This window comes from Phasianus colchicus, chromosome 26 (genome assembly GCF_987193195.1).
Source record: "Phasianus colchicus chromosome 26, bPhaCol1.hap1.1, whole genome shotgun sequence".
NCBI classification, from domain to species: domain Eukaryota; kingdom Metazoa; phylum Chordata; class Aves; order Galliformes; family Phasianidae; genus Phasianus; species Phasianus colchicus.
In genome coordinates, this window is record NC_143461.1 from 4592217 (window position 1) to 4615735 (window position 23519).

General features: G+C 54.0%; 1 protein-coding gene and 1 long non-coding RNA gene across 4 annotated transcripts in view; one reads left to right on the forward strand and one right to left on the reverse strand.

The window, feature by feature from the left end:
* The window catches only part of SKAP1 (src kinase associated phosphoprotein 1), a 125331-nt gene extending 102445 nt beyond the window's left edge, over positions 1–22886 (forward strand). The window contains exons 5-13 of one of the 2 annotated variants that reach the window (XM_031600781.2): positions 2–82; positions 1003–1086; positions 2794–2918; positions 3681–3744; positions 4069–4224; positions 8463–8519; positions 12225–12337; positions 21964–22081; positions 22678–22886. In XM_031600781.2, the coding sequence (XP_031456641.2) occupies positions 2–82; positions 1003–1086; positions 2794–2918; positions 3681–3744; positions 4069–4224; positions 8463–8519; positions 12225–12337; positions 21964–22065 (782 nt within the window). In that variant the 3' untranslated portion in view covers positions 22066–22081; positions 22678–22886. The remainder of the gene's footprint in view (position 1; positions 83–1002; positions 1087–2793; positions 2919–3680; positions 3745–4068; positions 4225–8462; positions 8520–12224; positions 12338–21963; positions 22082–22677) is intronic. The other variant, XM_031600782.2, reaches the window with a different exon arrangement.
* On the reverse strand, positions 15476–18980 carry LOC149914983 (uncharacterized). Of its 2 annotated transcripts, XR_016459968.1 has the most exons (4): positions 18865–18980; positions 18710–18767; positions 17247–17374; positions 15476–16682 (listed from the first exon to the last, which is right to left on the reverse strand). It is a non-coding gene; the product is annotated as an uncharacterized LOC149914983 (long non-coding RNA). The 2 variants fall into 2 exon arrangements; XR_016459969.1 differs by lacking the exon at positions 18710–18767.
* Positions 22887–23519: the final 633 nt, after the last annotated feature.

Sequence of the window (23519 nt, forward strand, 5' to 3'; positions counted from 1 at the left end):
GGAATGGAGGAAATCACAATGAGGCCTGTTGAAGACACAGGGAACATTCTGAAGCAAGGATATCTGGAGAAGAGGTCCAGAGGTGAGGCCTGCATCAAGGCTGGGGGGCTCCTTTTTGGGCTGGCTTTTGTTCTGTCTGACAAGGTAAAGGAAGGTGGTGAGTGAGATGGTGGGGGAAGGCTTCGAATGGACGAGCTGCTGTGGTTCACAGCCATCCTGAAGAGCTCAGAACACTCAGGTCATCATTGAAGCACCACCACAAGAATGCAAAAATGTCAGATGAAGAACAAGCTGGAAAATCTCTCTTTATTTGCAGCGGTTTCAGGAGCCACAAGCAGACATTCAGACCTTTCTTAATGTACCATACGGAAAGGGAAAGCACAGCTCTTCTTTATTCTCCTCCGTAGATCATCAAACCGCACAAAGATTAAAACCCAGAATCTGAATTAAGCAGCAGCTTCGTCCTCTGAGGCAAAACGTGCCATCCTAACCAGCCATACCTAATGAGGATAAAGCCCTGCTGAAGAGAAGCTGCTTCCTAGCATCACACACATTAATGAGCTGAGATAAGTGAGGCAGCCTCAGGTTTATCTCGATTTTACCGACTCTTGTGAAAGATAGAAGTTATTTCCCCAGATTTTGGCTTGATTTATTTGCTGCGTGACAGGTGGGATGGGGTCAGAACGACCCCTTTCTTCCTTATGGCCATAAGTTGAGCTGTGTCTCTGGTCCTGTGCATGCAGTAGCTTGCTCCAAGTACAGAGAAAAAGACACTGAAGCCTTTAGGTTTCACCTAAAGCTGTGTTCTCTCCTGCTAGGACTGGCTTGCTCTCCTTGCTTGGTTGAGGTTTTGCAGCTAAACTTGCTTGAATCTTGTCCCAGAAACATGCAGGATTTTGTTGGGAAAAAAGAAATCTTTTTCCACCCCATTCGTGTGATCCCTTATGAAGCAAAAGAACAGGGATGAATCTGTTTATTCCTGTGTTGTGTTTTTCTTTCTAGACCACAGCTTCTTCGGGTCGGAGTGGCAGAAGAGGTGGTGTGTCCTCCACAGAAAGACCTTTTACTACTATGCCAACGAGAAAAGTAAGTGGTGAGGCATCCACCTCCATTCCCCAAACTGTGGGCAGTGGCTGAGGGTGTGGATAAGTCTGAGAAAGGGGATGTGAGAGCTTTGTCCACAGGGCAGGCCAATAGCTGGCAAGAAAAGAGCATAGACTGTGGTTCCATTTCCCTCCCTGCAGCTGATGGAGTTTTAGGAATGGATTTGGCTGAAGAAATCTGAATTCAGGCATTCATTCAGAGCACAGCAATGCCTGGGAATGTCCTCCTTTGGGAAGGGGTGGCCTTAAGTGCATGTGGTCCCCAAGACCCCCCCCCGGGACACTCCATCCCAAAGGCAAATGATGCAATTAGTGTAAAAAGGAGCAAACGTGCCCTTAGTATTCATCTCTGATAAAACAGAGCTGTGGGCTGCAGTTTCCAAAAGCACTGAAAGGATCTGGATGTCGTCTCAGCTTCCTCCTGCTGAACCCCCACTGTCTTTTCTTAGGCATAAGACAGATAAGAGGATGGCTGTAACTCCCTATCAAGAAAAAAAGCATACAGGTTCTTGTAGAAAGTTGTATCTCAGCTTGCTTTTTTATTTCCAGTCTCCCAACGTCTTTATAGGGAGGGAGCAAGAGAAGAGAAGGACAGGGACAGAGCTGCATGTAAATAAAATGACACACCAAGTTTTCCATTAGCTGGGCTCCAGCCCCCTAAGTGGCTGTATATAACCCACACGTCAGTGTATATAAATATTCTGCAGTCGTGCTCCATCAGGTACATACAAACAGACAGCTAACATCTCCAGCACAATGAGATATATGGCCTTCCTTCCTCTGTTCCACACATCCAGCATCATGGCCTGTTAACTGCTTACAAAATACACGCACACACCCTTGGTTTGCAGTGGCCACTCTGCATCAGACTGCAGCAGCTTATGGGGATGGAGCTGAATCTTTCTTCTCCTCCTTTGTCCATTTCCTTTGAGGATGCTGGGTGCTGTTTGCAAAGGGTTGCAGATGAGCTCAGACACAAGAGCTGATAACAGCATTGTTTTTGCTGGGAGATGGGCAGCTGTCAGCTTCCAAACGGTTTCCAGAAGGCAGCAGAGTAAAGCAAACCTCTTCCTGATGGACTGAGTGTTTTTCACAGGGCTTGGCTTCATCCAAATAAAAAAGTTAAGAGCAGCTGCCTGAAATCACACTCCCACACTTACTCAAGAAGATTCATAAGGAAATAATGAGCTGGGTATCCAGCTGGGGTAAATAAACGTGCCTCAAACGATGGCAGTGATGTTCTCTCTCTCCAGCCTGGCTGCTGGGGCCGTGTGTGTGCATCTACAGCATCCATAGGCCAATCCTCCCAGGTCCCACTAAGCATTCCTTCCTGTCCACCGACCCACTAATTCCTTACCAGCACAAGAGTCGTTGCTATCATATTTCCCCAAGTACACAGTGGTCTCTGCTTCATTACAAGCAGCTCATCTCATACAACCCCGTGACCCTGGCAACCTTTCAGTGGCTGCTTGCAGTCTCTGGAGGCTTAAAATTGCGTCCTCTTTACTGTGTCTTTATGAAGATTTTATAATGTTCTCTTTAGATTTCCAGGGGGGAAGGATGCTTAGATTTGCTCCCAGTGATACATGATAGAGCTCAGCTTCCCGGTGTGGGCAACAAACATCTGCCCCACCCACGAGGGTTTGATAAAAGATATAAACTCCAGAATTCTTAATTTCTCTTCTCCCAGGCAAGCAACCTAAAGGCACCTTCTCCATTGAGCATTACAGTGCCCGGCTGGCTTTCCATCTCCGCAAAGACTCACGGAGGAGATGCTGTTTTGAATTAGTCTGCCCTGGGAAACGCACCTACGAGGTAGGAGCTGGGGGAAGAAAAGGAGCCTTGGTGTTGTTTGATCACAGCATGGGAGCTCATGGTGCCAGATCCAAGGCACAGGGTGGACCTGCAGGGTTGGGGAGGGCTGTGAATCTCCAAACGTCAGTCTCCAGTTCAACAAAACAAGAATCATAGAATGGCCTGGGTTGAAAAGGACCATCATCATCATCATCATCATCATCATCATCTCTGCAGATGGTGCAGAAGGTGCTGGTGCTTCTCCATCTCACCCAGTCACCTCCACATGTACCTCCAGCTGACCCTGGGCTCTTTTTGTGCTCGAAGGGCAGAAGGGTTAAATGAGAACATTGGGTTTGGAAAAGCCTGTTTTTAAACCAGCACTTCAGAGCCTTGCTGAATTTAAACTTCCCATTTCTTGAGCCTACAAACTGGTGCAATGAAAAACATGGTCCAATCCACAGCTCCTTCCAGAGATTCAGTGGGACTTTGGATCTACAGCCTTGGCTCACAGTCAGTGTTGTGTATTCAATAGGGATTGTGGTTTTCATCTGAATTCTTTTAATGAATTAGGCTTGACAGCCTTCCTTTGGGATAGTCTAGCTTCGTTCTGCTTCTGCTTCCCTGTTTGGAATAGGGAGACAAAGAAGTGAAATGGCTTCCCCAAAGCCCACAGGACAGACAGTGGCAGATCCAAGCACTCAATCCCTTATTTCAGTTCCAAATCTTCTTCCTCTTGATGCATTCAAGAAACAGCATGGTAACAGGTGAACCTCTCTCCAGTTCACAGCTCCAAGTCCAGCAGAGGCTGAAGATTGGGTGGATCAGATCCAATTCCTCCAGAAGGGTGAGTCTGGTAGCTTGGCCCAAGCCAACCTGTTGTGTTCATTGGGGCAAATCCCTGCAGCCCTTCCTAGCCAAGTCCCTGCAGGATGCTGTGGGTTTGTGCTGGGGTCACAGCAGAGCTCAGAGGAGGATCAGGAGCCCTCCTTCCTCCTCCTCTGCTGCTAAACTGTGCAGTCAGCAAGGGGATGCAGCCCCCTCTGCAAGGTGCACGGTGAGCACGAAGTACAGCTGCACAATTTTTGTTGCTTGATTTCAGCTCCCTGCAAATTCCAGAGTGCAGCTTGGCAAAGTCTGCTCTTTTCCACCGCTCTTTGCTCTCTCCCAGCAGATCTGAGTTCCCTCACCATCCCATACGATGAGGATGAGGAAGAGCTCTACAATGACGTGGGGAGTTCTGACTCCATGACCACAGCATCTCACAACACTACCCTGAATCAAGATGATGGGATGGAAGAAGATGACATCTATGAGGTTTTTCCAGGTAAAGCAACAAAATGATGAGGTTAAAACCCAAGCCGTGCCCTAACTTTAACCCTGCAAACATGGCAGGAGACCTTGGCCAACAAACACACTGTGATGGGAATGAACATCTCAGGCTCTGCTGAGTTTAATAGGCCTATAACTCAAAGGAGCAGCTCGGTTTCTTTGTTCAGACTGGCTGATGGACTACAAGAGCAAACCCCTTCTGCTGTGGCGAGATGGGGATTTTGTAAATTCAAGTGAGGCAGCTCTTACTGGGCTGCGTTACCTGGAGAATCAGAGTCAGATGATGAAAATGCTCCCTTCTGGGCATGCAGTCATGGCTGTAACATGATTACTAGGCTTCCAAGAGATGATAAAATAACTGCATTAAAGACTCGCTAGCAGTGCAGGAGGCCTGGAGGCAGCAGGGCTGTGGCTGCTGTGAGAGAAGCCAGGAGCAATCTCCTGGCCACAGAAACAGCCTGAGAGGGTGACATGATCTGCAACATTTCTCACTGTTACAGCAGAAATCACAGTGTGACATGCCCTAGGGCTTGGTCAGGGGGTCACCTGAGCCTGATTCAAACATGCACTGTTCTGCCTCTGTGCTGAGGTTGGCATTGCCCAGCACTGTACCCCCATCCCCCTAGGGTAAGCTTGCCCTCTGTCTGCATTCAGAGGTGCAAAATAGGTCTTGATTTCAGCTTGTTTATTTCAGGGCTTTGTATTTGTAGTGATTAAAAAAATAATAATAAATGCACCAGAAATCATGCTGGTGCCCAAGGAGGAAATCTCTGTTTGGCAAGTGGCACCCAGGCAGCTGCTGGGAGCAGAGCAGGGGCTCCCAGGCTGCCAGCACAACCCCAAGCAGCCTCAGCTCCTGTCTACCTTCATTTTTCCTTCCCGACCTTCTCCTTCTCTGCTTACATCATCAGCTCTTTGGGCTGCAGTTCTCTCTTCCTCACCCACAGCGATCCCTGCACTCAGCAGGAGCCTCTGCTCTGCAGTTCCAGGTGCATGTGAAACCCGAAGGGCTTCAGCATCCCTTGCTGCTGTGGCAGCTGCATCCAGCTCCTTGCTGCCCTACGGCTGCCAGCAGCAGCTACAGAGCAGATATCAGATGCGAGATTTGCTCCACGTGGGGCTGATGGTGATCCTGGCACGAGCCTGCATTGTGCTGACCTGGGTACAGACCCTTCTGTTGCCCCTGCTCTGAGATGCAGAGTGCATCATGAGCTGCAGATTTGCCATGGGAGTCATTTGTGCCCTTTAAATATGCTTAAATGCCCGCCTGTATTGCAGGGCTTTGGAGACTCAAGCTTTTGGGACAAGGGGCAGAGGCTCAAGGCTGCACCTCCTTGAAAGGTTCCCACATCCAGTGGCCATTTCTCATCCCTCCTGCAGCCTTCCTGGGCTCCTTTCTGCTTAGCCTAAGGCATGGGGAACGCAGGGGGATTTTTGCCCCATTCCCAGTGCTCAGCCCCTTTAGGGTGAAAACACAGAGATGATGAGCAGGAGCAGGAATGAGGCAGTGAGGAACCAGGCACAGAATGCATGCAGTGGGTCGGAGCAATCCGCTCCCCCTAAGCACATCCCCATTGCTCCTCTCACCCCCCAGGAATGTGGGAGAGGGTCTCCATCCAAGCTGGGGGCTCCTCTGGGCCCGACCCCCTCCCTCGTGTCCCGAGTGCAATAGAGAGAGAGAGGGAAAAAAAAGGAAAGGGGGGAAATGAAGAGATAATTTCCTCAGCAAGTCATCGTCGTTAATGAAGTTTTACAAAAACAGATACAACCAAGGAAAAATAAAATTTCACAGGTGATAAATTTTTCCAATTTCCCTGGCAGAATTCGATAGGATTGTTAAATTAAGAGTGAAGGTGTCTGTTAGGAAGCAACGAGCAGTGATGGGTAATTTTATAGAGTGGAAAATTGAATCAAATTGCTACATTAAAACACAGCTCCTCTGAGAATGTGCCCAATGCCCAGGCTGCTCCAGCACAGCAGTGGGGCACACGGTGCAGTGGCCATGCACAGGGATGGGATGGGGTCTGCTGGGGGGTGGGGGCTCAGACCCCAGGGTGGCTGCCCCATAGGGATGTGCTGCCTTGGTAAAGGCATTCCCCATGGATGGTGTGGCTGGGGCTGTGATGCTCTGCATAGAAAGGTGGGATAATGAGAAGCGATGCAGACCCCAGGAGGTGCATTTTTCAGCATTTCCATCTGATTTGTCGTGATAAAATCGAGATATTGACCAAAATCAAACAGCCAGGTTCTGATAAGGCAGAGTTTAGCTTGCAGATGTGATTCAGAGGAGCACCTGGCTGCGTGAGGCTGAAGGGCTGCCACGTGCAGGGGAACTTGTTGCATCCCCACAGCCACCTTCACTGCGTGCACAGAGCAGAACCTGCACAGATCGTGGCTGGAGCACAGCTACAGATCTGTGCAGATGCAGCTCAGCAGCGTGCCAGGCTCAGTGCCTTCACCTGGGCCATCCTCACCACGTTTTGCTGAGAAATCCCAGACAAATTTCCTTTCTTTCCCCCTCCATGCCTCCATCCATCACTGCCTTGCAGCCCATGGGGCTGAGCATAGCCTGGGGGCTTCTGCTGAGCACCTTTTGCAGATGGCACAGAGCAGTTCTCACCAAGGCAGGGGCTTCCCAAAGAAGGGGAAACTGAGGCACGGAGGTCTGAATGCACCATTGACTCCTCTGAGCTGCAGAGCACTCAGCTGCCAGGAGGGTGATGCAAACAGCGAGGGCTGTGTGGCTTCATTTCTGCTTGAGACTCATCCCATCCCATCAAATATGGGGGGAAAAAAAGCCTGTGCAGGACACGGTGCCACTGCCACAGCGTTGGCAAACTTTGTATGGTGTTGCTCATGGAAATGCAGAGGTATTTCCTCCATGCTTTGCCTTTTCCTGCTGCCAGCTTCCCGAGAAGAGTGTGCGTATGTGTGGGGTGGATGCACAGAGGGCTCTGGAAAGGGGTTTCCTGAGGACAGCTCAGCTCCAGGGCTGGAAGCACTGCCTGCAGGAGGCGTGTGCAGGGATGGGATGGAAGATGGGGGGGGCACCCAGCAGAGCTGCAATGTCAGCTCCCCAAAACATGGTCCCATCCCATGGGGGTGCAGCAGCACCCATGCTGGTGGCTCATTTGGGGGCTTTCATGGCACAGGGCTCAGTGGGACTGATCCCATGGCAAGAGTGGATCAGGGGGCTGTTGGTTAAAGCATAAAGGAATCCAGATGTGAGGGCTGGGGAGCGTGCATGGGAAAGGTGGAGGCAGAGCGGTGGTGGGGATACATTTACATCCTCCTTTACAAATGCAAAGAGCAGGCCAAAGCCACTTTCAATAATTTATTTAAAAATCAATGCTAACGAGGTTCTGTCTCGTCAGTGGCCGAGTTTTACAATAAAGTCTGATTTATTTAGAAAAGATCTTCGGTGCCGCTTCCCGTCTAATGGGGGAGCAGCGGCGGTGACCCTCCAACATGGGATCCAATTTGTGACTCACAGCGGAGCTCTGACCCGGTTTGCATTGATCAGAGCTGCGTGGGGGGGAGACAGAGGGGCCACATCCCCACCAGGTGCCACAGGGAAGCGCTGTGTCTGCCCTACTGCTGGGCCACGTGGGATCAGCAGAGTGCCCAGTGCTGGCTTGCTTATGTCTTATTTAAACCTATTTGCACGTGGACCCGTGTTTCTGACAGTCACCCTTCCCCAGAGCATCCCCACAGCCCCCCAGCTCACTCTTAACCTTTCCAGCAGTATCATTTCTCGTTATTCTTTTTTCTGCCCCCTTTTCCCATCTTGTACAGCTGTGCCGGTGGCTGCCTGGGTTTTCCTTTTTCTCCTCTCTGATTTCTGCTTCTGTTCACCATCCTCCCATGTGTTTCTACCCTGGCATTTCTCCTCTCTGTCTCGTTTTCCCCAGGCTGCAAGCGCTGAACAGGAAAGCGTCTCTTCCTATCGGGCACTTGGCAAAGTGCTGCTTAAATTTATGAGGCTATAATAAGTGATTTGTTTTTACCAGTGTTAACAACAATTCATATTTGGATGCAACACATTTTAAAATATTATCCGCGACTTCCTCCCTCCCACTCTCCACAATTAAGCCAGGAATTTATTATTCTGACAGTCGGATGCTCTCGCAGCCCAAGCCTGCGGGTTTGGTGCAGTGCTAGCAATGGCCTGGCACTGTTCTGTTGCACTCATAGCTCTCCATGTGGCTTCTCTGCTCTGTTTTCCCCTTCCAGAGAAGGACCCCAATGTTCCTGAGGACAGCGAGGACGACGGCAGCGGGCAGCACCGCGGTAAGAGCCCACCCCACGTTGGCCAACCCTATGGGTGACAGTCAGGGGATCTGGAGGTACTGATGGAGGAACACACATGGAGAGGAGGTGGGGAAGACATGACAGGAGATGAGGCAGGACGTGAGTCAGGGCTCAAAGGAAGCCAGCTCTGGGCACGGGAAGCCGGCCGGACGCTCAGCACCGCTGCCGGAACCAACACCGCCCAGAGCAGGCGGCCCCAAGAGCCTCCTGGAGCTCACAGGTTCCACCCCCCCTTGCTTTTTCCTTAGGGATCTGCACCATGGGATGGGAGCGGAAGGTCTGTTTCCTCCCCGGTCCCACCTGCTTCACTTTCCATCACCGCTTCCATCCTGGCGCAGGAAAGCAGTGCTTGTGTCTGAGCAGCCGGGGTTGGGTTGGGACCTTCCTGCCTTGCACACAGCTGGCCCAACCCGGCGGGGGCCCCGAGGGGACGTGCATAGCCTGGGGATGCTCAGTCAGGGGGTGGCAAGTCCGCTGGCACTCAGAGCATGGAGCTGCAGGGAGCAGAGGGGCTCATCGGACAGCAGGTGCCTGGGTTGGCTTCACACGTGGTGGGGCATCCTTGGAAGCACACACGTGGGTGTGTGGGTGTGCAAACACCCCAAGCACTGCTGGGTTAATCCCCCAGAGGGGCTCTCAGCTGTCCTGCAGCCCCGTGCCCAGCTTCCCAGTGTTCCCATCTCAGTGCAGGGTTGAGTCCTTGCTGTCTGCAGAGACCAAAGCAAACCAGCAAGCCCTGTGCCCTCACACTGCTTGTTTCCCACCTACCCCCACCCCCAGCACGATGACTTATTCAGCCACTGGAGCATGTGGCTGTGACAGCAGCGCCCAGAGCTTGGAAAAACGACCTCCTCATCTTTATAAACTGCACCACCATCGTCACACCTGCATCCCTGGGGACTCCTGGGCACGGGCTGAGGAAAGCAGAAGGAGCTGGGACATGCACTGCAAGCACACATTTGTCTTCACCTTCCACAGCTCTCCCAGCATCTCAGAGAGGAGCTGCCCTGGTTCCCTTGCAGGAGCAGCGTGCTGGAGGGCTGGGGGTGACCCAAGGGCACCCTGATGGTGCTGGCTCCCACCTATCCCAGCCCTGCACCCTTTTTAATGCCCTGCTTGTACTCGTTAGCATCCTCCCAACATCTGTGATTTTTGTTAAGTGTCATGGCTGGTTTCATTATTAGTGGAGCCGTGATTGCTTTAAGACCTGTGTCTGTTTCTATGCTAAATAATACGTGAGGCTCCTGCCTCTGAAATGCTGGGCTCCATTTCAAGAGCAAAAAGTTCTCACAGCTCCAGGAGTCCCAGCCCCTGCGCCTTCAGCCTGGGATGGTTGTGCTGTGATCCAACTGGACGAAGGGTGAGGGGATGACAGCAGCCCTTGAGCACAGAACTGGGTTGGCAGCACACAGCTAAAATGCCCGGTGAGCATTTGGTGAATGGAAAACTATTGCTTCTCATTTCTAAGAACAGCAAAGATGCCACAAAACCGAACCAGCCCAGCAAATCCAACCAGGAGCCGTGGGCTGCTCCAGCCAAGATGCCTGTTTGCACAGCTCAGGCTGCTCAGTCCCTTCCTGCTTTCTATGCCTGACGAGATGCTGCTGCCACGCAGCCTGACCCATCAAATACAGAGAGAGCACAACTCCTATCCTCAGAAAAACAGCAGAGCCCCGAAGCTTGTGTCCTGCACTGAGCATGGCAGGAGGTTTCACCTAGCAGAGAAAGCCACTGAGCTGCAGACAGTTGTCATTAGGCTTCAGCATCAACAGGCTGCCAAAGCCACGAGCCCAAAGCAGAGGGGTTGGGGCAGGAGCTTCTCCCCCAGCCCTGCTTGGGGCTGCTTGGGCTGCGGAAGGCAGTGACGCAGTTGTCACATTTGGCTGATTTGCTTCATGACCCCGAGGCCCAGAAACGTGGGAGGAGGCACTCGCCCCACTTACATCAGTGTAAATCAGTCACACTCACGTCGTGTCTCTGCCCTGAACGCAGGTTCAGATCTGCAGGCAGGGCACCTGGGACAACTGCTGTCCCACTGGGACACTGCAGAGTGACATCTTCCCTTTCCTGGCCTTATCTCCGAGTGCTGACATGGATCAGGACCCCCTCACTGCAAACCATCTTCATTTTAACACCATATTCTCAATAGCTTGCACAAACATCTCGCTTTTGAAACTGTGGCTCCATGCAGAGCCGTGCTGTGCTCTCATCAAGAGGGCATTTTCATGCAATGCAATTAATGCTGACCTTTGGAAGGCGATGCTGGAGCGAAAGCTGAGACCTTTTCCTGGACCAGTGGACATCACTGGAGAAAACAAGCTGTCCTGCTTCACACGGGGAGCACAGGACCGCTCACAGCAGCACCAGCCTGCCTGATGTTCTGTGCATCACGGTGCTGCAGTGACCTTTGGTGGCACTTACACAATTCTCTGCCTGCTGCAGAGCTGCTGCCTGCTTCGTCCTGCTCAGCACCCCAGTATTTCCTCTGCCTCCAGTTCATAACCTCTGCTTCCTGCACTTTGCACAAGCTTAAATAACTCAGTAGCTCCTTCTCCATCTATTCCCTTCACAATCTTTTCCTCACCACTGTGTGCTCCCCCTTTAATACTTTCCAAAGGATGCAGACCTACTTTTTTTTTTTTTTTTCCCCAGCCTTTCTATTTAAGTTCCCCAAGTCCCTGAGTCATTCCAGTTGCTCCCTGCTGTACCATTATCCATCTCTGTAATGTCCTTTTTCATATTTAGGTGATCAAATCCGGGCGCAGTACTCCAGATGCACCCTTATCACTCGGTCCCTTATACCATATTAGAAACATTTCCTCCAACATGTGCTCGATATTTTCTATTTATGCTTTCTGGGCTCGGTTCAGCCTCGTGGCAGAGCAGCACAGTGCATTGGTGCAACCCCGATGCTCAAATCACCCCCTGCACAGTGTGGTTTTATTGGGTTTAATTATTCACAGGGGCCTCATCACGGAGGTGCCCGTGTTGTGACATCTGGATTTCCCCCTCCCTCCCCCCCCCCCACATCAGTGCTGTACCACCAGGACATGTCCTGCATGTCTGAATGGTCATTTTGTGTGCTTGGAAACCAGGAATGTGATTTTGGGGTGTGTTTATGATGGATCTGTTGGATGCGTTGGGATGAATCCCTTCCCCAGCCTGCAAAGTAGGGCAGCATCTCTCCAGGTGCGTGGTGTTGGCTGGTCTGGTCCCATTGCACAGTGGGATGCTCTCTGCCCCTTTCCAGGGACCCACTTTTCACAGTGGCTGTGGTCTCTGGGCTTGTGTTGGATGGGAAATGCCATTCTGAAATGGCAAAGATGGAAATGTTTCCTTCTGGAAATGCTCCATTTTCCATCCAACCCACACGGACATTTATCCAAGGGCAGCCCCCAGCCTTGGCACGCAGTTTGCTGACAGTTTCACCAACACAAACCCATGGCTCCCAGCACAGAAATCATTTTGCCTCCCCTTAGAAAGGAGAAAACAAGACTTTGCTGGTTCATAACGTCCCTTCCAGCCTGCAGTCCACAGCTGATGGAAAAGACTGAGGCCACTGTGCAAAATGAAACCAACACCTCCTTGTCTTCCCTTCCAGCTCCTACCCTCAGCCCCCCACACCGTGACCCCAATATTTCCCCAGTTATCCCCCATCTCCCTGACCTTTCCTTTGCCCTGCAGGAAGCTCCCGAAGAGATTATGCCAATTACTACCAGGGAGTGTGGGATTGCAATGGTGAGCACCCCAACGAGCTTTCCTTCCACCGCGGAGACCTCATCTACATCCTGAGCAAGGTGGGACCCTGCAGCCCAAAGGGAGCTGGGGGGGTGGGGGGCAGAGAAAATCAAAGCACAGGGATATGTCCTAATTAACAGAGCGGGCAGTGGAATTTTGGGGTCCAGTTCCCACGTGCACATAGGAATGGGTCCACAATCCTGTGAGTTTCCCCCTCCCCACAGTAAATTCGTGTCCCCGCCGTCACCCCTTCTTGCCTGCAGCGCTCAGCGCCTCCTACGTCCACGTGTGGCATCTGAAATGCCCCAAAGCAAGATTTTCTTCACGGTAATGGAGCCTGTGCGTGCTGTTGCTCGGGTATTACAGGGGTAATTGAGTTGCTCAGCCGGGTGTGAGCAGAGCTCTCTCTCCAGCAGACACACGCAGGTGAATACATCAAGTGCTTGCAGGAGCAGGGCAGGGAGCTGTGCTGTGACCCTTCCAGCCCCTTGTATTCCTGCAGGGCTCCCAGCTGCTCCCAACCGGACTGCAGTGGCTTTGGGCTGGGATGGCTGCATTGTGTGAGTGGCACTGAACCAAGGGGGGGGTGGCTCGCTCACCCACCCCCCTGCACCCATGTGGCTGATGTTGGACCCGTGGCTCTGAAGCCATCTCCTGCTCAGCCCCACGAAGGCAGCTGCATCTTTGGCAGCAGCAGAGCGCGGCTTTTATTCTTGGTGCGGCTCGTCTCTTTCTGGAAGGCTGAGAATTTCCCATCTGTGGATCTCAAAGCGCTTTTTACGGCAGCATTTAATGCCTCTGTCCCCCCCTGCTGCTTTACAGCGGCAAGATGAGGCTGCCATGCTCCAGGCCTGAACCCACAGCCTGGGTTCATCCCTCCATCTCTGGGTTTACAGCAGCAGCAGCAGCAGCTGGCCGACGTCCCGCATCCCCACGCAGTGCCCGGATTGGGGCACAGTGCTGCCCTGCCAGCACAGGGACACAGCTTGGAGGCTCAGCAGGGTTCTCTCTCTCTTCAGTGCCTCCAGATTGCGACTCTTGTGCTGGCTTCCTCACACGTAACCGATGGGTCCTGAGAGCTTTCCCCCCGTAAATTACTTTGTGCGACGGATGCTCGCGGCCGCGGCAGAACCAAAGTGATGGGGGGGCAGAGGAGGGGGGAAATCAGGGAGAGGCGAGCGGGGGGGAAAGGTGTTTGAAAAGCCTGTTCACTCAGCTGCATTTTAATTTCCTTTTCAATCTTGTCCCAATTAATTTCGCAGAATTAATCTCACAGAAGCAAACTCGGCAGCGTCGAGGCTGCAGTTTTTAGCAGTGCGGTCGCTCTGTCTGAACATGAAATAGTAGCTAATATAAAAATCCATCTGGTGTGTTTGAAACACATGCCGGCTGCTGCTCGGGTCCTGTCTGACATTTCCAGCAGCAACAGCGGGGAAAAGTGATTTGGGGGTTAGTGGACATCAGTAGCTGGCAGGGATTCAGCAGCAGGGCGTGGGGTGGGCAGGGGGGGGGTTGTAGCATGCTGGGCAGGGATGGGTTTGTCCCCAAGACAATTCCTTAGAGCCATCCCTTTGCTGCTGCATCCCTCCATCCCTCACCTGGGCACCTGGGTGAGCGCATAGTTCAAGGTGTGCAGAGCTTATGGCTGCAGGGTGTGTATCCCAGGTCCCTTCACAGAGCCATGCAATGCAGACAGCACGGTCCCATGGGTGCAGAGCACTGGGTTGTTGGGTGCTATGGGCACAGGAGCATCCCTCAGGTGCTGGCTCCCTCATTGCAGCTGGCACCCGAGGGATGTGGGTCCCCTCCCTATTCACCCCCCTGGTGCCACCAGGCTCAGGTTTGTTAAAGCACTGGGGATGCAGAGCCCATCAACCCCATCGCATAGAGACCCCAAAATGCTGCCGCCCACCCGGTGTGGGGGGGGGGGGGCTGAGAGCCATGGGGAGGGGGAAGCCATAATCCCAGCGGAACACCGTGTCCTTTCCCACAGCCCCAATCCCCGGTCCCTCGGCTGAGTGATTTGTACGTTATGATAATTATCCGAATGCAGCGAGACTTCCTATTTTAAGTGGGCTTAGTTGGATGTGACAAGCAGGCCATAAAAGCGGATAAGTTAATTCTCTCAATTGCTTTCAGTGAAGGCGGGGGGAGGATTATGGAGGTTGGGGGGGGGGGGGATCGGGGCTTCGAGCGAAGGCTGGCGGTGACACCTAGCGGGGGCGACCGGGACACCGCACGGGGGGCGGCGGGCGCCGGGCCGGGGTCAGCCGGGAGGCAACGGTCACACGTCGGTCACATCCAAGCGAGGGCTGCTCCCCCCTTTCATCCCCCCCCCTCCGCCCCTTCCCTGCCGGCCCCGAGCCCCCGGCGGGAACCAATCGTCCAGAACGAGCCCCTGGCAGCCTCATTCCTCCCAGGTAATTTGTATAAATGAGGGACACCCAGAGAGGGTGAGGACAAAGGGTGGCGGAGCTGCTGGAGAGCAGTGCTGTCTGGGCTTCGTCACCACGGATGGCACCCAGTGGGTGCTGTGCTGGCACCCACTGACCGAGGCTGACACCCCCGTACCACTGTTGTCATCCTCCAGTGGCTTTTGTCACCCACCCGTGGCTGCTGCCACCCATTCACAGCCATTGTCATCTTCCAATGGCTTTTGTCACCCACCCATCGTTGCTGTCACCCACTCACTGCTATTGTCACCCCCCCCTCCCCCACTTCTGTGACCCACCCACCACTGTTGTCCCCCACCCATGGGGCTGCTGGCACCCACTGACCGAGGCTGTGACCCACTCAAAACTCTTGTCATCCTCCAATGGCTTTTGTCACCCACCCATGGCTGCTGGCACCCACTCTATTGTCATCCCCCCCCCTCCCACTTCTGTGACCCACCCACCACCGTTGCCCCCCACCCATGGGCTGCTGTCACCCACTGACCGAGGCTGACACCCACCCACCACTGTTGTCACCCACCCGTGGCTGCTGTCACCCACCAACCAAAGCTGCCACCCTCTCAATACCGTTATCATCCCCCAATGGCTTTTGTCACCCATCCATGGCTGCTGTCACCCACTCCCCACTCTTGTCACCCACCCACCACTGTTGATACCCACTGACCCCTGGGCCACACCAGTAGTAGATTCCCATCCCTCAGGGCTCACCAAGAAGCCCCCAGCCCCCCTCCATGCCCAGCACAGGGCACACATCACAGCCCCTCCCAGCACCTGGTCCCCCCCGTTGGGGCTCTGAGGCACACTTTGACCATTTATTGTGGCTGGAAATTTATAATAAACGCTGTTAAAGACTTCGTCTTTGACAGAGGTAATAATAAATTCACTGTTAAAGACAGTAGTTTAATTCCTTATACCCTCCAATACCGCACAGAATAAACTATATTCATCACCGAGTAATTTTTTACCGCATAAATCTTTAAAACTAACCGTTGTAGGCTGTTGAGGCTGAAATATTGTGAATTTATTAGATATGCCCATGTAGTATTGGATTCAGAGGTTTCCATTCGAATATATTACAGGGGAAATTTGTGTCTTTAAGTGTGACAATGCTTCCATTTTCCAGAGTCACCGTTGTAGGCAGCGGTTCCTTTGGAGCCGGCCGTGCTGTTATCAGGAATAGATTTAGTGATGGAGAGTTGGGGGGGTGCAGGGGGGGGGGGGAAGAGGGGGTATGTATAACAGTGCCCCGTTTGGAATGGGAGGCTAAAATAAAATTTAAAAACAAGCTTTTTCTTGCAGTGTACCCAATGGGCAGTGCTGTTCTGTGTGGTGGAGGGGTGTGAGTTGCTTTGATTTGGGATGGAGCAGCAATTGAGGGAGCGATGGGGGAAAGCGTGTTGGCACGTGGGCAGAATAAGGTCTGGAGGTGGCACAGGTTTGCCAAAAGGTGACGGCCATCCTTGCCATCCCCTCCTCCCCTGTTGCCTTTGCTAACGTGGATGAGCAGCAGACAGTAGAGAGCTTTGTTCGTTAGAGATGGAGCTAATTATAAAACCATCTCCCGGTTCACGAGGCGCGGGTAACATTTAAAGCAATGGATGCTGTAACATTTAAAGAGGTTCTATTGCCAAATGTCACATATGAGCTGTTTTCATTCGAGATGAGTTAATCTGGATGGATGGAACTGAATGTCCCGGTCCTGGGCACCAAAAGTTTCCCTTTGCCATAACTCTCCTCCAGGAATCCAACGCTGTGCCATTCCCAAAGGTGTAACCCCAACATCCCAACCCTTCCAGTGCTCCTCTATGGGACAAGCAGCAAATCAGTGGTTAAAAATGAGAGAAATGGAGAGAAATGGAGGAATTCACAGCCGACAAAGCGCCGTGCACCAAAATCCCTCCGTCCAAAGCTCTCTCCTCTCCTTCTGCTCCCCTCCTCCGAGCTGCTCCATCTGTAAACAAACAAACATCTCCGTTTTATGGCCCTTTGCTTTGCACCATGGAGGGGTGGAGGGAAGGGGGGGGGGGGGGCGAAGGGAGGGTGGGAGTAGTGGAATGCCTAAGTAAGACTTTAATTCCAAATTCATTTAGGCGATAGCGCTGAAGTTGTCACAAACCATAATGCAGTATTTAATTAAAATAACAGAAGTGGATCTTAGATATGTCCTGGGGTAGCTATCACCAAATTACAGCTCTCCGCGCCGTATTTATGAGGCGCTACAGCCGGGTGGATGCAGAACACTCACAATCCAGACCCGGCAGCATTATGCCTTCCTCTCCCCATCCCCATTCCCTCATAGTGAGGTTTCCCCCTTCGGCTTCACTGCATCCAGGATGGCTCCTGGGATAACGGGCGAAGGATGGGATGCAAGGAGCATAAACCCCAAATCCCAATGCAGGGAGGGAGCGGGGATTTACGCCGTGCCCGGTGACCCTGGGGGAGGGGGGGGGGGGGGAGGAGTCACACTTGGTTGAATTTCCCCCCCATCCCCTGCTGCTCCCATCCCTCTGCTCACAGCTCGGCTCCTCGCACGCGGGCGCACACATGTGCACAATTACCACCAGCCCTCTTCACAGGTCAGGGGCAGAGCCGAACGCGGGCGGCTGCTCGCTTCCATCAGGCTTTAAAGGCGAAAATAATTGGCTGCAGAACAAATTTAGGAAATGGAGTGTGCGATAAAGCAAATAAAAAGAGCTCCATCCTCCCCCCCCCCTCCCTCTGCTCAGCACCGGGGATGGGAGAGATCCGGGCACGGTTGTACCTCCCGTGCAACTTCACCATTAGAGTTGCACCTACAGCTAGGGAAGTTTGTCCGTGAAAAATGGTCATTTTGTTTCCCCTGCTCAAAGCACGTTATTAAAATGCTAATTTAAAAGAAAAAGGAGTTAAATATCTAGCGGTGGTGCAGTCTAATTGCAGCCATAATGAGCTCTCTAAATGTGAGTGCCCCTGACACACAGAGAGCATAAACAGCCAGCAAACACATCATTAGTGCTCGCGTTCATTTATTCTGGCGACCTGACGATGACCTCGCGAGGGTCGGGAGGAGCAGGTGGATCCGGCTGCGGCCCCGGGGGGCAGGAAGCGATGCTGCTGCCATGGCAACGGCGGGAGGGGGACTGGGATGGGGATGGGGAGAGGGCTGGAGATGGCCAGGGATGGGGATATGGGGAAGGGATAGGGATGGGGATGGGGACATGGAATAGGGGTGAGGATGGGGAGAGGGATGGAGATAGGGACATGGATGGAGATGGGGAGAAGCAGAATGATGGGGACAGGGGTGGGGGTGGGGGTGGGGGTGGGGAGAGGCAGGGACAAGGACAGTGGTGGGGATGGGGATAGGGATGGGGATGGGGATGGGGATGGGGATGGGATAGAGATAGGGATAGGGATAGGGATAGGGATGGGGATGGGGATGGGGATGGGGATGGGGATGGGGAGAGGGCTGGAGATGGGATAGAGATAGGGATAGGGATAAGGATGGGGATAAGGATGGGGACAAGGACAAGGACAAAGATGAGGACGGTACAGGGATGAGGATGGGGACAAGGAACAGTGACAGGGATGGGGATGAAGGCAGGGATGGGTGTTGTGTCCTTTGCAGCAGGGACAGAGATGGGGACAGGGATAAGGACAGGGATGGGGATGGGGAAGACACAGGGCCAGGAGCCCCCAGGGCCAGCTGTACCCCCACAAGGAGCTGCCTTGGTTGCTGCCATGCTGCTTTAGCCCCCCCCCCTCCCCCCCCCCAGCTCCCTATGGCTGCTCAGAGCAGGATGGGGCCCTGCAGGGAGCTGTGCCATCTCCAACCACAGGCAGCCGAGGAAAGAGATGCATAAAAACAATTCTTCAAGAAAAATTTCAGCTCCATTCCAGCCCGTTTGGTTCTGAACAGCCGCGCTGGTCGCCCCCCAGCAACGGCACAATAACTTCACTCCAACCCCCCTCCTCCTCTTCTCCCCCCCCCTTTCTCCTCACCCCTTATTCCTTTTCTCCTCTACCCTCCGTCTGTCCGAGGGGCACAGGAACACCAACCCTGGGAAATATTTTAAAATAAAAAATCTCCCCGCCGACACCCCCGTCCCCCATCCCCACACCCCCCCCCCCCTCTCTCCCGTGCACTCTCGGTGAACCTGTGATATTGTAGCAATGGCCCTTGAAGTGCGGTGGGGAGGTGATTTAGGAGAATATTAAAGGCAATGTGGAGATTCGAAGGCGCCTCTCTCAGGGAGATCTGGAGAAATACGCAGCACAGATGGGCTGAGCAGATTAAACATTTCCGTCACATTGTTTTCAAATTGTGTTTGCAGTGCCTGAGGGTTGGTGCTGCGGTCAGAGCGCGGCGGAGCCGCACGGAGCTGCTTGATGGAATAAATATTAATACGGCTTCTTCACATCACCACCCCATCCCATCAGATCTCAGCCACCTCCGGCTTCCCCCTGGGCTGGGGGCATAGGGAGCCCAATGGGGTGGATGTGGGGATTCTGATGGGATGGATACGCAGACCCCGATGGGATGACAGGGGGACCCCAAGGGGATGACATGGGGACCCCAATGGGATGGATATGCAGACCCCAACGGGATGGAGATGGGGACCCCAAGGGGATGGATATGCAGAGATCAGTGGAATGGAGATGGGGACCCCAAGGGGATGGATATGCAGACCCCAGTGGGATGGAGATGGGGACCCCAAGGGGATGGATATGCAGACCCCAATGGGATGGACATGGGGACCCCAACGGGATGGATATGCAGACCCCAATGGGATGACATGGGGACCCCAATGGGATGAACATGAGGACCCTGGTGGGGTGGGCACATGGTCAATGGTGGCGTGGACATGGGGACCCCCAAGGGATGGACATGAGGAGCCTGATGGGGTGGGCACATGGGAACCCCAATGGGATGGATACACAGAACCCCAATGGGATGGACATGGGGACTCCAGTAGGATGGACACACAGACCCCAAAGGGACATGGGAACACCAATGGGACCAGGCACCACGTCCACAGCAGATGGGATGAGGGGAAGGAGCAATGCCCCATTACTTCCACTCCTGCAACATCTGAGAGCTGAGTCACTGGGAGCAAGTGGGAATCATTTGTGGTTTAAAGGAGCTGCTCCACTGAAGGGGGCAGCGCCAGGCTGTGATGAGCAGCACCTGAGCTGCTCCTCCATAGATAAAGCTGCTCTGTGTGAGTAGGAAAGGAGCTCCCAGCTGCATCCCTTGCTGCAAGTTCCCTGGGGACAGGTAAGCCCTTGTGGATGGGCAGAGCCTGGATTTCAGAGCTTGCCACAACCCTGAGCTGCTTTTAGATGTACAGCTGACCTGGTATAAAACTCCCCGGTGTCAGCCGACCCCTCGTGCCTGCCATACCTCATCGATGAATTAGATTCCTCCATTTTCCTAACAATAATGTATGACACACAAGCACTAATAATGGGGCTGAGCAATCATAAACCGATAAGTCTCTGACTGATTGGCTTTTCCTTCTGCATCCATCAAAGCGTCATTGATCTTCTGTGTGAAGCAAGGTGATGAATGGCATTCCCGGAGCCCAGAGGGGTTGTTTATGAGGGTTGGCAAAGGATTGCAATGGCAAGGAGGGCTTGGGAGTGCTGCTAGGGCGTTTTCATCCCCACTGAGAGCCCACAGAGCCTCAGCAAGGAGAAAGAGAGGAGTGGGATGGGGCGCTTGGAGCTCCCCAAAGTGGAGATGTCCCCAGCTGGCTTTGTTCATGGGTTTGGTGGCAGTGGTTTGTAGTTGGGGTTTGGCTTGGTTTGGATGTGTTTTGTTGTGGGTTTTTTTTTGTGGTGGTTGTCTTGTTTCTTTTCCCCTCTGTCCTCTTTTTCCCTTGCGGATGGAGCTTAGCAGCATCAATTCTTTTATGGGCTGCCATAAGAGCCCCGATTGCTGGTGATTATCAGAACGAGTGTCTGCTTTTGGATTCAATTGGCACCGGGGAACGAAATGCAGAAAGTGCTTGTGGGGGGGGGGGGGTTCTTCATCCTGGGAGTGAATCTGACAGCTCCAGCAGCACTGAGATGGAGAGGAGCTGCGTGTCAGGAGCAGAGAGGGGCCGTAGGGGGTTGGGTTGGCTTCCAGTGCTGCTGGGTTCTGCGTGCCACGGCCCTGCTGGGTGCCCATAGGTGCTGCTCCCAGCTTCCAGTGGGACAGAGGACCCCACTCCCCCTGCCCACAGCACTGAGCTGCACGCACAGCTGACCTCACCTGAGCAATTATCTTCCAGATTAGCGAGTTTGCAGCCCCTTCTGTAAAGTCTCAGCTAAATTACTTCTCACCCCTCCCTCCCCCCCTTCAACCCAGTCCACGCAGGTACTGAGCACAGAGGCCCCATTAGCGTGTAATTAGGTAAAAACCACCCTCAAACTCCCTCTTCCTCACCCCCCGCCTCTCCAAAACCCGAGCGCTGCAGCCCGGTCTCAGGCATCAGCACGTTAGTGAGATGTAAATGAGCACCTCCAGACGAGAGCAGAGTTCACCCTGCACTGGGCTCTGCCTTGCTGTGCCAGTGCACTCCTCGTTTTAATAGTTTAATAAAAATTAGCATAATTAACGAACATCTGTATGATCCAGAGTGGTGCAATTTGGCACTTGGAAACGAGGACTTAAACATTATTGCTGGGAGTTTAATGTTGTTTTAATTCTTTTTGGCACTGTGCAGTGAAATAAACGCTTGGTGCCGCGAGTTCTCGGCTGGCTCTCATTTGCATTTTCCTCCCTTTGATTATGAGCAATCGTGGGCTAGCCAGCAATTCATCAAAGCAGAAATTATTTTAAAATACCTCATAGTGTTCAGGCTGTGGCAGAGCTGGGGTTGGGGGGTGGGTGCTAAGGGGGTCCCCTTTGCACATGGGGTGCATCTCCTGCTTGGGGCTGCTCTGCCCAGGGTTCCTGCTGTGCCCATAGAGGTTCCAAACAGAGCTGCTTTCTTTTCTCCTGGTTTTGCAATGGGATTTTTCCTGCTTTGCCTGCCAGAGTAAGGGATGCAGCCCCCCCCCCCACACACACACACTCTGTGCTGACCCACATCCCATGGGAAGTGAAGGGTGGGGGATGAAGGATGGGGTGAGGAAGGGCAACAAAGTGCCTCCCGATGGGACTCAGAGGGGAGAGAAATGGGTTCTGTGTGAACCCAGCTGCCAAAGGAAGGGAGCAGAGCTGCGCCCCCTGTCTTGGCACCAACCCTTCTGCTGTGTCTCCCCAGGAGTACAACATGTATGGCTGGTGGGTCGGGGAGCTTAACAGCACCGTCGGGATCGTCCCCAAGGATTACCTGGCAGCTGCTTACGACCTGGAGGAGCGGTGAGGATGGAGGTGCCCAGGTGAGAGGTGACACCCCGGGGTTTGTGTGCTGGGGTGGCAGCACTGCGCTGGTCCTTTCTTTCCCAGGACAGTTTGGCTCCATCTTCTGGTTTCTGTTTTACGTGGAAGGAAGGTGGTGGGGCTGGGAAACAGGCATGGGTCAGAGAAAATGCCACCGTGCCCAGAACAGCTGTGGATGGGGATGCATCTGTGAGGCTGGGGATGACAGGGCTGTGGGGACATGGTGACCTTCAGATGTTCACCCAAAAGATGGGGCTCTGTGCAGTGTCCCTGCCTGGATTTCGGCTCCGTTCAGTTCTATGGCAGAAAGCTGTGCCAAAACCACCGCAGCTGCCTCTGTCAGACCCTGAGAGCTGTATGTGACAGCTGCAACCTGCACTGACAGCAGCACTGGGCTATTCTCCCAAAGCCCATACGGAGGCATTTGGCAGATGGGGAAATGGAGCCCAACAGTGGGGCTGGGACAGCAGGGGGGTCAGCAGCCGCCTGACCGCCCTCTGGACACGGAGACCTTCGTGTCCTCTTCGTGACCCACAGCCCTACCCTGCGTCCCCTTCCCCACCCTCACCGTTTCTCTCCCCCTCCCCAAATCCAGGTGCTCGCCTCTCCCCTTGCTGCCCACGCTGCGATGCCACGAAGACCCTCCCCAGCCCCGAGAACCCGTTACAAGAAGAGCCTTGCGTGCAACCACCCGCTGCTCCGGACCCTGCACGGTATTCGGGCATCACCAGCCCCCCCGTCCCCCCCCCTCAGGCCGGCAGTTCGCAATAAACTCGCTCCCCCCCGCCTCCCACGCTCTATGCGCTCCGAGCTGCACTGCGCCGTGCGGCCGCCAGGTGGCGCTCTGGGCCCGCGCACCGCCCGGCCGGGGGGGCGGGAGCGACACCGGCGGTGGGGGGCGGAACGGGGGGGGGGGGGGGGGGGGATGGGGGTGTACGTTCACAACCCCCCCCCCCCAACCCCTACCCCCGGCCCACCGGCAGCTGCTTCTAGATCCAGAGCTGCACAGAGCCTTTCCCAGGGCTTCCGTGCGCTGCAGCACGGTGTTCACCCCGCTTTACACCACGGGGTCGGATCCTGCACTGCTCCATCAGCCCCCCCTCCCCCCCCCCCAAGCCCGGGTACCCCGGGGACACGGAGCTGTGGATGCGTGCACTGAGGTGGGGATGGGGGGGGGCACACGGCGTGGTTTGTTTGCACGGATTTCAGACAGCTTTCCCCGGGGCGGGCGTGGAAAGCGAGGATGCGCTGTCTGGAGAGCCTGGATCGCGTCCAGGCGGCGAGCTTTGCTCCTGGCAGAGACGTGGAGCGGAGAGACGTGCGGGGCTGCGGGGAAGGGGATGGAGGGGGGGGGGTTTACCCTGTGTCGCTCCGTGTGCCCACCGCAGCTGCTTCAAAGCCCGGAGCAAATCCCATGCCACAGCCGGCTGCGCTCCC